This window comes from Salvelinus namaycush, chromosome 4, assembly GCF_016432855.1.
Source record: "Salvelinus namaycush isolate Seneca chromosome 4, SaNama_1.0, whole genome shotgun sequence".
Taxonomy (NCBI): Eukaryota; Metazoa; Chordata; class Actinopteri; order Salmoniformes; family Salmonidae; genus Salvelinus; species Salvelinus namaycush.
The window spans coordinates 22016669-22028632 of record NC_052310.1 but is presented as its reverse complement, the minus strand read 5'-3'; the positions used below and the strand labels follow the sequence as shown (position 1 = coordinate 22028632).

Below are 11964 nucleotides of genomic sequence, written 5' to 3'. Positions count from 1 at the left end.
ATAGTTAACCAAATAGCTACCTGGACTATGTGAATTGACCCTTTTTGCACTAACTTTTTTTGACTCATCACATACGCTGCTGCTACTGTTATATGTGCATATCTACCTCAAATACCTTCTACCACTGCACATCAACTCGGCACTGGTACCCCTTGTAGATAACCAAGTTATCGTTACTCATTGTGTATCTATTATTACTTTCATTATTACGTATTATTACTTTTCTACTATTTATTTATTTTCTTTCTCTCTGCATTGTAAGTAAGCATTTCACTGTTAGTCATCATCTGTTGTTTACAAAGCATGTGACGAATACAATTTGATTTGGAGATGGCTTCCTTTTGCCATCCTTTAACAACATACAGCTAAATACATTTAGTCCAAGCCCCATTAAAATGCATGCTGTGTTAGCTTTACACTATGATATCGTCTCAATAGATATCAACATATATTTAACACAGTGTGCTGATTTATTAATTATTCAGTGTTACAAACATTTTACAACTTCTGAAAACAGTGTGAATCCAACTGAAACTTAACCTCTGTGGCGTAAGTGCAATGCACTTGGAATATTTAAAAAATATATATAATACTGTAATAGCCTTGGTGTCCCATTTGATATCTATACCATTTAGCTTCATATCATGTAAATGTGTCTTTGTTCAAATCCAGAGTACAGAGTTCAAAGTTCAGTATCATATTTCTAATGTGTTGTGGTGTAAACAAGTGAGTTCAACTTTGTGTGATAAAATATGTCATAGGCAGCTACATCCTGTCGTGGCTATTACGTATTTCTTGCATCCAAATGGCAGCTGTGTGGCTAATACAAGGTATGAAAGACACAGTGTATCAATACTGCATGTCACATAAAGGCCAAATCCATTTCTCCTGACCCCTGGGCCATCTGGAATTGGTCCTTTGTTGGCCAAAAAGCCCTCCTTTTTATTTAAACGGGCGGGACTTCCGCTCAAAGAGTCACATAGTCAGTACATAAATATCCCTGTAACTTAGGACAACCAAAGGCTTATCTCTTTCTATGTTTGTTGTGTTTCACCATCTTCTTCCTCATCAGGATCATCTCGTAGAGTTTCTCTAGGCCTGGTTGTAAGCCCTGTCCATCCACGGCGCTGCAGCTCTGTACGTGGTGCAGTGTGGAGGCATTCAGTTCATGGACAGCCAGGGCCTTCTCCACCTCGTTCACAGACAGAGCCGAGGCCAGGTCCTGCTTGTTGGCCAGCACCAGAACGGGCACCCCCTGGTTCTCCGAGGTACGGGTGATCTTGTGAAGCTCCACCTTGGCCTCCTCCATACGTTCGGTCTCGGTGGAGTCCACCACGAACACCATGCCATCGGTCCGCCTCGTGTATGACTTCCAGAGGGGCCGTAGCTTCTCCTGGCCCCCTACGTCCCAGACCTGGAAGGTGATGGCACGCGAGCTGCCCACCGCTACTTTGATCTTCTCCGTGTTAAAGCCCTTGGTCGGGATGGTCTTGACAAACTCCTTGAGTTTCAGTCTGTAGAGCAGAGAGGTTTTGCCAGCCGCATCCAGGCCGATCACCACAACGTGCAAGGACTGGAAGTTTTGCAGGAAAGGGGTGTTGGGGGCTATCTCGGTCAGTTGGTTCCCCATGGCAATGGGATGTTCTCACCTCTTTATGTGAGGTAGCAAATTCTGGTTAATCCTTTCTAATAGGTTGGCATTGGCACCCTCTTCAAAGGTGAAGGTGGCAGACCGGATGGCTGCAGGACTGTGGACCTTATCAAAACACAAACACAAAAATGAGTTACTATTTAAAGACTAGACAATGCGATTGACAGGTATCACAACAACTGAGGTGCTATTACACAATAATAAACAATGACACAGACAGGAAATGTCATTAGACACTGTTATACAACACATTAACGATTGCTTCTATGGTTAGTTGATATGTTTGCAAACAATGAGACTGATCAATGATTAATGCAATTTCTTATTGAATTGAATTGCAACAAGCCAAGCAACAATTGAGACCAATTGGTTATCCTTTGTTGGAATAAAACCACAACCATAACAGCCATAGCCCAAGACAAGGTCAATTTAATTGTTGGTCATAGGAAATGTCCAGACAGCACAATTTCATTCTGAATTGATCAAGATAAATTATGGTTTGGGTTTAAAAGTGTAAGGAGCGGTAGGGCTGACAACATTTTAATTGATGGCTGGTTGTTATAGTTGTCTTTTTTGCCACTAATCTAATCCTCATTATGCAGTCAAATCCCAATGGCTGCCTTGGGGCACATTGCTTACAAGTTTAATATGAATGAGGGAATATCTATGCATTTGCACACTGAATGCAGTTAATGCTGGGATATGATTGCGATTATAATCCAATTGTTTTTATGAGGCTTTGGTTTCTAAAGAAAAAAAAAAAAACTTCAATAAACACAACCCATATTTTCTCCATAGCCTGTTATAAAAAAAGAAAACGTCTTTGCTGCCATCCCAACTCTTTAATTGTGAGAACATCAAATTGAAGAAAATAGCCTGACTGTAATTCTGGCATCATTCTGAGGACTGAAATATGTGATAAAACTGCAGATTTGCCTTCTATGAGTGAGACATTTTACTGGAATGAAACTGCTATAACCAACCATGTGCATAGCATTACAACTCAGATGGCATTGCAGTAAGATACCCTATCTCTATCTGCACAAAATCGTATAATAACCTGATAAAACTAGTGTCAAATATATTTACCTTCTAGACCTCTTGAATGTACAAATATGGCATAATCCTAGCGCAGCGACCACATCCATATATTCATACATCCAAATATAGTTTATCTCTGCGCGCTCATATCTGTCCGTCTGCTCCCTGCACTGGTAGAGCAATAAACAGTGGAGTGGAATAGCGCGCACAACTGCTAGAACGACAACCCGAGGTGACGTCCCTCAATAATCTATTCCCCTGCTGAGTGTATGGACCATAGAGATCCTATAAATTAGAATATTCCTAATTCTATGGTATGGACAGACTTTGGCGCCACCTTGTGTCAAACATAACCACTGCCCACACACTGGGTAAGAATGGGATGGAATTCATTGAACAAAACAGTTTGGTTCAAATCTTGCATTGTCATTATAATGTTATGATGTCACAATCAGAAGCACAGTCAGATAGATCTGTCTTCAGTAAGGGCTGTTGATGTTGTCCTGTTGTTGCTGTCTGGAGAGCTCATTGGCAAGTGCATTTTTTTCTATTTAGGAAAGTAATAAATTACAATTTTGTCTTTGTTTTTAAACAGAGAAAAATATGTTTTAGTATAAACATAATCAATGCAGTTTGTGAATTGATCTTATGTATTATTGCGCAAACAGTTATTCTATTATATTCAACTCGATTCTGTGATTAGATGTAGCTAGTCTGTGCATGCAGTTTTTATGCCTCTTCAAAAGATTGCGTCATAGGGGGCGCGTTCGAGTGGATCACTTTTGTGAAGTTCACGTACTTTCAAAGTGTATTTGCATTACTAGGATAACAATTGTCCGACTTGCACCTACATGTTGACTGCATGAACTTTGCAAAGTTCATATTATCAAAGGTCATTAAGTATTTTTACAATAAAACTGTGGATGGAAACGTGGTTACTGGCACTACACTAATGCCATGTTGCACTGAGCCTTGCTGTTGGAAAACCACATCAGTAACTAGTTTTGCGTTCAATTGGCGACAGATTTTCTTGTGAATATTCTAAAATCTGCATAATAACAATATGTGCATTTTCCTACCAGAGATGTTTCTATCAAATTGATTTGTTGCAGATAAAAGGCTGTGCATGATGACATAGCGCATATAACAATTAACTTTTGCTGTTCAATTTCAATGTAATGGATAAAAAATACAAGTTTGGGTTTTCCCCGCCTTTCCTCACATAATTAATTTTACAGGCGCATAATGATCCCACCATGTTTAAGGAACACGTTATCTATAGGCATTGCCCATAGCTTCCACATAATTTGAACCAACGTGGAGTTGAATTGAGGTCTGTGCCCAGTGGGTAGTGTCCGACTTTTGACAGTCGGTTTCATTCGCCTTACCACTCAAACGAGCCCAGGTTCTTAAGTACTCATCAATCAGGGTAATTACCATGCGCAGATTACGCTGTGTGGTCCAATACTCTAAACGTCCTCCTTCTTCACAGCGTGATGTACTAACATGACAGCCATGCAGTGGGAAGCACGGCGCAGGCAGAACGCCGCGTGACTATCACTCATAAGGCAGGGAGGGCCATTGTTCTTTTAATTATCGATGACATTAAAGTAGGAGACATATAGGACAGTAGGACATTGTTGATACCGTAGCTATTTCAGTCAAGGTCACAATGTTACTCCAGTGGTAGACTAAATCACAGAGCCTTAGCAATGTGTATAAAGAGAGGATTTCTCTCTTGGATTTATAGGATGTGAAGTGACCTGCTCTGATGGTAGAGAGCCAGCCTGAGGCGCCAAACATGCCAGTCCTACCCATTGTGCTGGATGTGCCGCTGAGTTAAACTATTCTCATCCCTTGCTAGAGGTTATAAATGTCTATGCAATTAACTGAATCTAACTTCTTTATAACCCTCTCTCTATGCTTTTCTCTTTATAGCAGGTTAAACTGTGCACTGCAAGTGTGCACACTAACAAAGACAGCTCCAGTGCCCAGATTGACAACAGATAGTGAGTTCAGTTCTTGCATCACACACTGTTGAGTTATGGGGACAACCTTAGCCAAACATGTTCATTCTACTACCATAGGACCTCTAGTTATCAGGGGCTCAGCTTTCATGGTTTCAATCTAAGAAATTGAGAGTAGAATATGGCCTATTTATTTGACTAATCATGTTGTGACGATTGACAGGGAAATTCAATAATATTATAGAAACTTGATTTAACCTCCACATCTCATGTCAGTGTCTTCAAAGAAAGACTTTTAAAAGCTGGTAAGGTTCTAGGTATTTCAGCCATGAGCCTCAAAAGTTCCAAGTGTGCAAATAGTCACGAGTCCACACCCTGTCCAGGAAAGTTGTCACTTCACTGCACCATTCCTCTCACAGTCAAATCATGGCAACACTTAGGAAATGTTATTTACCTTGTTATATACTGTAAGGTTGATGGAGGTTAATGGAATTACAAGCCAATTGCATACTGAATATCAATGCAGTAAACTTTCAAATACACATAACATGACTTGTGGAATTGAATTTGTATTCTGAATCATTATCACACATCTCATATATGTTCTAAATCCCTACAATTATGTTAAAACAACCAACATGTACTTTCACATTTCACAAATCATTCACAAAACTACTTTAGAAGAATATTGCACAGCAAATAATGTGGGCACAGTTCACAAATCATTCACAAAACTACTTTAGAAGAATATTGCACTGCAAATAATGTGGGCTGAGCAGAGGACAATACTAGAATGAATAATATTGTCTACTACAATATGTGTACATTTCCCTTTGATGAGTCTATCTTGTTTATAATACATATTTTCACTTTGGGAATCCCTCGTTGCCAGGCTTTCATCGTTCCAAAATCATTTGCCCGATAGGGTGGGGAATGGTGGTGTTGGCTCCACAGTCAATGTACTCAAAGGTGTCTTTGGACAGCTGCTCCGAGTGAGCCAGGTAGGACACATTCATTGTCATTCTGTGAAAGACGAAGAGGGAATATTAAGGCGGACATTTTGAAATCTTCAACTGCAAGTGCACAGTCTCCTGTTTCAAAATGTGAAAAATGGTCAAAGTTCAAACATTTGTTATTCCCGACTACCTTTTTCGGTAATAATAAATGCAACGACTGTACATTGGGTTGGTTTATGAGCTCTAAGGAATGACTATAGTGACACTGTTACTAGGTTAACAGCCCGATTAATCCCAAACGGACATGAAACAATTGAGCGACATATTTTGAACACGTGGCTTGAAAAGGGGAATTCAACCACGTTTTGAAAAGGCTAAAAACATTCCTATATTGGCTCCAGTAGTATTAGTGTTGGGTCTTGAAAAGCAAAATTCAGATTTTGTCTAGGTGAAAAGAAGTAAGGTCAATACATGTTTACTTCGCCAAAGGTCTTCAAGGCCACTGACAAGAATAGTCAGCAAAACTACTTTGTAAATCATTCTTAGAAGTACAGGATATGTATGTTTGAGTGTCTCGGCAGTTCCAGTCGAGATATGCTACATGACCAAAAGTATGTGGACACCTGCTCGTCGAACATCTCATTCCAAAATCATGGGCATTAAAATGGAGTCGGTACCCCCTTTCTTGCTATAACAGCCTCCACTCTTCTGGGAAGGCTTTCCACTAGATGTTTCTGCGGGGACATCCATTCAGCCACAAGAGCATTATTGAGGTAGGGAACTGATGTTGGGCGATTAGGCCTGGATCGCAGTCTGCGTTCCAATTCATCCCACAGGTGTTTGATGGAGTTGAGGTCAGGGCTCTGTGCAGGCCAGTCAAGTTCTTCCACACCGATCTCGACAAACCTTTTCTGTATGGACCTCGCTTTGTGCACGGGGGCATTGTCATGCTGAAACAGGAAAGGGCCTTCCCCAAACTGTTCCCACAAAGTTGGAAGCACAGAATTGTATGCTGTAGCGCTAAGATTTCCCTTCACTGGAACTAAGGGGCCTAGCCCGAACCATGAAAAACAGCCCCAGACCATTATTCTTCCGCCACCAAACTTTACAGTTTGCACTATGCTTTCAGGCACGTTGCTTTCTCCTGGCATCCGTCGGACTGCCAGAGGATGAAGCGTGATTCATCACTCCAGAGAACGTTTCCACTGCTCCAGAGTCCAATGGCGGCGAGCTTACACCACTCCAGCCGACGCTTGGCATTGCGCATAGTGATCTTAGGCATGTGTGCGGCTGCTCGGCCATGGAAACTCATTTCATGAAGTTCCCAACGAACAGTTCTTGTGCTGACGTTGCTTCCAGAGGCAGTTTGGAACTTGTAGTGAGTGTTGCAACCGAGGAAAGACCATTTTTACCCGTTACGTGCTTCAGCACTCGGCAGTCCCGTTCTGTGAGCTTGTGTGGCATACCACTTCGAGGCTGAGCCGTTGTTGCTCCTAGATGTTTCCACTTCACAATAACAGCACTTAGCAGGGCAGAAATTTGACTAACTGGAATGCTGGCATCCTATGACGGTGCCACGTTGAAAGTCACTGAGCACTTCAGTAAGGCCATTCTACTGCCAATGTTTGTCCATGGAGATCGCAAGGCTGTGTGCTCAATTTAATACATCTGTCAGTAACGGGTGTGGCTGAAATAGCTGAATCCACTCATTTGAAGGGGTGTCCACATTCTTTTGTATATATTGTAATGAAACAGGCAGGGAGCAGGTCTCGAACCCTCAACCTTCTAGCCCGAAGTCCAGCGCGCTATCAACTGTGCCCCAAAAGCATGCTCAAGCGGCAGAGTCGATATCCTCGCTTATAAACCCAGGGTCGTTACACTACTCCTTCCTTTCAAAGAGCGCGGCCTCGCGCTAGCTTGAGACTCTACGTTTTACAGGAACGCCCTCACTGGCCATGCACACGCACTGTCGTGGATGCAAGGTCCGATTACTTCTGACACCAATGTAATGAAACAGGCAGGGAGCAGGTCTCGAACCCTCAACCTTCTAGCCCGAAGTCCAGCGCGCTATCGACTGTAACCAAAAGCATGCTCAAGCGGCAGAGTCGATATCCGCGCTTATAAACCCAGGGTCGTTACACTATAGTGTATGTTGAAATAGGAAGTCAATGGGGCATACTATAGACAAGCACTGAAGCTAGGCATGCTACAGCCTAGTAGTCAGATGCTGAAGTGTCTTGAAGTGTATGTAGTGAGACGGATGTGTTTATGGTTGGTCCTTTAATTAACATATCTTAAAATAAAAGTGTGATACCCACTGCAAAAGTAAGAACAAGGTGTGAATCCTTATGGAGGTTGACTTGCAGTAATTACTGAAACAGAAGAGTTACGAAGACATTTATTAGCCTATACATATAACATAAGGAAAATCATATTTTGAAAACAAAACCAAGAACGTACTGTAAGTTTAATTCATATACAGTGCATTCGGAAAGTATTCAGACCCCTTGACTTTTTCCACATTTTTTTGCAAACATTTCTAAAAACGTGTTTTTTTTAGCTTTGTCATTATGGGGTAGTGTGTGTAGATTGATGAGGGGAAAAAACAATTGAATCCATTTTAGAATAAGGCTGTAACGTAACAAAATGTGAAAAAAGTCAAGGCGTCTGAATAGTTTCCGAATGCACTGTAAGGCCTAGCCAAGAGTAGTTAATGTACCATAATGTACACAGATAATACTATATTTCCTTCCTAATTTAGAAGTAGTGATGGTAATGATATTGAACATATAAGTGATAATAAACATCATGCTTACTTTAGGCCTGGGTCCTCAATTATTATGGGTATGACAACAGTATACTGTACGAACATAAAAAAGGAGACCGGAAAACTCAATTAGATCGTGAATTAAGGTCAAATTGTTTCATATAGGACCTTAAAGGAAAGTGCTTTGCACTTTGTACTACAATTGTGTAATTTTACATTTTAGTCATTTAGTAGACGCTCTTATCCAGAGCGACTTACAGGAGCAAATATGGTTAAGTGCCTTACTCTAGGGCACATCGGCAGAGTTTTCACCTAGACGGCTCGGGATTCAAACCAACGACCTTTCAATTACTGGCCCAACGCTTTTAGCCGCTAGGCTACTTGATCCATTATGATTTATATTAAACAACAATATCAAACTCACCAATTTCTCTGAACGTGATTTGACCGAGGTCATATTAGATATCTTGATTCTGCCCATCACTGTTTCATCGATCAGCACTTGCATATCAAAGTCCAAGACTTTCATCTCCGCAAAATTGTCATTGGTGAAGTTGAAAACATTCTAGAAGAGGAAACGCATAGTTTGAACACACTGACCTCATGCAATAGAACAATCAATGAGCGACCACATGTTGTCTTTGATGTCTACGGGAGTGTGGCATGTATACTTACAGTGACTTGCATTTCAACTTTGTCTGGGGTGAAGAAGACCCTCACTGATTGGACGGTGACAGAGGATAGTGAGATACTCCGTGGGAAGAGGAAGAAGAGGATCAGAAAGCAGATCAGGAGACACAGCACCACCGAGATACACACGTAGAGTTTCCTGGAAAATTTGAGTTAACTATGAAGCAAAATATTATATTTTGATTAAATTCACAAAGAATCTTACTGTATACAGTGTCACGTATGGGTAAAACACATCACACAGTCACTCAAACACACACAATCAGACGCACAAAAACAGACACACACACACTTACGTGCGGCTGGGCCTCAGTCTTTTGTCTGAACATGAGATGACTGCCACTAGTTGATCATGTTCTATACAGAGAACAGTAAGGAGGGTTACTATTTCACAGTTAGAGATATGGCTCTATTGGTATGTCAGCCTTCCTGCACACAACACACAACATCACTTCTCTTAAATCAAGTGTGGGTTATCAATAGTTTAAGGAAGACACTTCCCGAATCCCATCAGCAAGTCTTAGAATACCAACATGGAAATAGTCACATTGTTGAAATATAAGTTCATCACAGGAACAACTAAGCAGTCAGTCTGGCAGAAGTGGGCCACCTACTTCTTGGAATACGCCCTATTCCCCGACAAGTCGGGCAGTTATCTCCTAGATTGCCTATGCTGTCCCCAACGGCTCCATATAGTTGGGAGTGGGACCGAAATCTTCTCTTCTCTGGTTCTTGTTCTTGTTCCTGAGGCATGATGGCCTCTGTGCCCTCCTTGGGGGCACTGGGGTATCCAACAGTGACCATGGTCTGAAACACCGTCCTATCTGCTGGGAGAAAAGGAAACACAACCCCCTGTCTGCTGTTAAAAGGTGGCATCAGCCATGGATTCTCTCACATGAACAAGTATGACTGATATTGTCTAAAAATGTATTGCTCTTTCTATAAAGCACCTTGGTGTTGGACCTCTTTGTGAAACCTGAAAGAATATTGATTTGCTCTTTATAGTGCAACACTATAAACCTTCAACCTGCCTCTATAAAATAATTTCCCTGCATTTGATACACACGAGGAGAGAAAGACATAGGAGGAGGCCAAAGTCCTCAACATTGCTGTAAAGACAAGACCGTAGCATCACTGTATCTTATCTCGGACTTGCACGTCTATGTTTGCCTGCTGCTGGATTAGATAAAGCGATTCCATATTTTTATACGTTCTGTTATTTGAGATGTTTAGATGAATTAGCTTTTTTTTGCCACAATATCGCTAAGGGTGTAGGCCTTCGTAATTTCATGTAACACTTTCTCCTTTATATAGATTTGGAGTACAAACCAGGAATGCCACTTGATAACAGCATTTACGCATTGTATCTGTCATCCTTACTATACATTCCTTACATAAATGTTGTTTCAAATTACAAATCTTCATAATTTTTTTAATATATAATATAACTCTAATTAAAATAGGCTACCTGAATTAGACAATGACATACACATTAGATGGCCTATCAATTATTTAAGCATTGAAAACATGACATTATTAAATGATGATATACAGTATTCAATTTGAATTTAAGGAAAATGACAAAGCATTAGTTCAGCTGACAGTGTAGAAAGTTGATATGCTTCTGCGCACTTACCTTATAACCTGATGTCCGTCAGGTTTTCAGTGCGGCTAACTGTTATATGGTAAATACTCACAGCCAAACATGTTTATACCAGTCAACGATTAACGAATATTGGATTTTCTCCAACATAGTTTGTCTGGCGAAGTGACGAATTCACTTCCTACTTGAAGCATTTGAAAGGCGGACGTCATGTCTGAATGATGTATGCTGCCACTTGGTGGTAAATTACTGGCATTACCCACAACAACGCTTATTATCTGCATCTAGATTTGGATTCTGATTAAGACTTGGCAAAGCAAAGCAATACATGACAGTCGGTAGGCCTATGTCCAATTTCTAAAGATACTGAGTGAACATAACCATTTTTTCCCGTGCAACCAAGGGCAGAATTTAAAGGGATAGTCCACCCAAATTACATATTGGTTTCCTTACACTGTAAGCAGTCTATGGACAAGGAATGACAGCAATCCATGCTTTGGTTTTGTTTACCAGGCCACTGTTTCAAATGCTAACTTTTAAGCATTTGTGGCACAAATCCAAGTCAATTGTACCTAAACTCAGCAAAAAAAGAAATGGCCCTTTTTCAGGATCCTGTCTTTCAAAGATAATTCGTAAAAATCCATATAACTTCACGGATATTCATTGTAAAGGGTTTAAACACTGTTTCCCATGCATGTTCAATGACCCATAAACAATTAATGAACATGCACCTGTGGAACAGTCGTGAAGATACTAACACCTTACAGACAGTGGGCAATTAAGGTCACAGTTATGAAAACTTAGGACACTAAAGAGGCCTTTCTACTGACTCTGAAAAACACCAAAAGAAAGATGCCCAGGGTCCCTGCCCATCTGCGTGAATGTGCCTTAGGCATGCTGCAAGGAGGCATGAGGACTGCAGATGTGGCAGGGCAATAAATTGCAATGTCCTTACTGTGAGACGCCTAAGACAGAGCTACAGGGAGACAGGACAGACAGCTGATCGTCCTCGCAGTGGCAGACCACGTGTAACAACAGCTGCACAGGATCGGTACATCCGAACATCACACCTGCGGGACAGGTACAGGATGGCAACAACAACTGCCCGAGTTACACCAGGAACGCACAATCCCTCCATCAGTGCTTAGACTGTCCGCAATAGGCTGAGAGAGGCTGGACTGAGGGCTTGTAGGCCTGTTGTAAGGCAGGTCCTCACCAGACATCACCGGCAACAACGCCGCCTATTGGCACAAACCCACCGTCGCTGGACCAGACAGGACTGGCAAAAA

The 11964-nt window shown here is 41.4% G+C and overlaps 2 protein-coding genes across 5 annotated transcripts; both read right to left on the bottom strand.

The window, feature by feature from the left end:
- Nucleotides 1-456: 456 nt before the first annotated feature.
- On the bottom strand, nt 457-2850 carry LOC120045525 (ADP-ribosylation factor-like protein 4D). Its single transcript, XM_038990428.1, has 2 exons — nt 2741-2850; nt 457-1756 (listed from the first exon to the last, which is right to left on the bottom strand). Exon 2 carries the CDS (start codon nt 1628-1630, stop codon nt 1025-1027), a length of 606 nt encoding a protein of 201 aa, XP_038846356.1. The 5' UTR covers nt 1631-1756; nt 2741-2850; the 3' UTR covers nt 457-1024.
- A 2358-nt stretch (nt 2851-5208) lies between these two features.
- LOC120046318 (transmembrane protein 106B-like) lies at nt 5209-10858 on the bottom strand. Of its 4 annotated transcripts, none has more exons than XM_038991454.1 (8): nt 10709-10858; nt 9687-9924; nt 9369-9429; nt 9058-9211; nt 8807-8947; nt 8432-8475; nt 7934-7987; nt 5209-5682 (listed from the first exon to the last, which is right to left on the bottom strand). In XM_038991454.1, exons 2-8 carry the CDS (start codon nt 9874-9876, stop codon nt 5556-5558), a joined length of 771 nt encoding a protein of 256 aa, XP_038847382.1. In that variant the 5' UTR covers nt 9877-9924; nt 10709-10858; the 3' UTR covers nt 5209-5555. The 4 variants fall into 4 exon arrangements, with proteins under 4 accessions (XP_038847382.1, XP_038847381.1, XP_038847380.1 ...); XM_038991453.1 differs by having other exon boundaries at nt 9687-9899; XM_038991452.1 differs by having other exon boundaries at nt 9687-9896.
- Nucleotides 10859-11964: the final 1106 nt, after the last annotated feature.

Coding starts and splice junctions, on each gene's coding strand:
- LOC120045525 (XM_038990428.1), bottom strand. CDS start 1,630: ATGGGGAACCAACTGACCGAGATAGCCCCCAACACCCCTTTCCTGCAA.
- LOC120046318 (XM_038991454.1), bottom strand. CDS start 9,876: ATGGTCACTGTTGGATACCCCAGTGCCCCCAAGGAGGGCACAGAGGCC. Junction 7,988..8,431: donor ATTGAGGACCCAGGCCTAAA/GTAAGCATGATG, acceptor CTTCTGTTTCAG/TAATTACTGCAAGTCAACCT. Junction 5,683..7,933: donor ACCTTGTTCTTACTTTTGCA/GTGGGTATCACA, acceptor CGTCTTTCACAG/AATGACAATGAATGTGTCCT.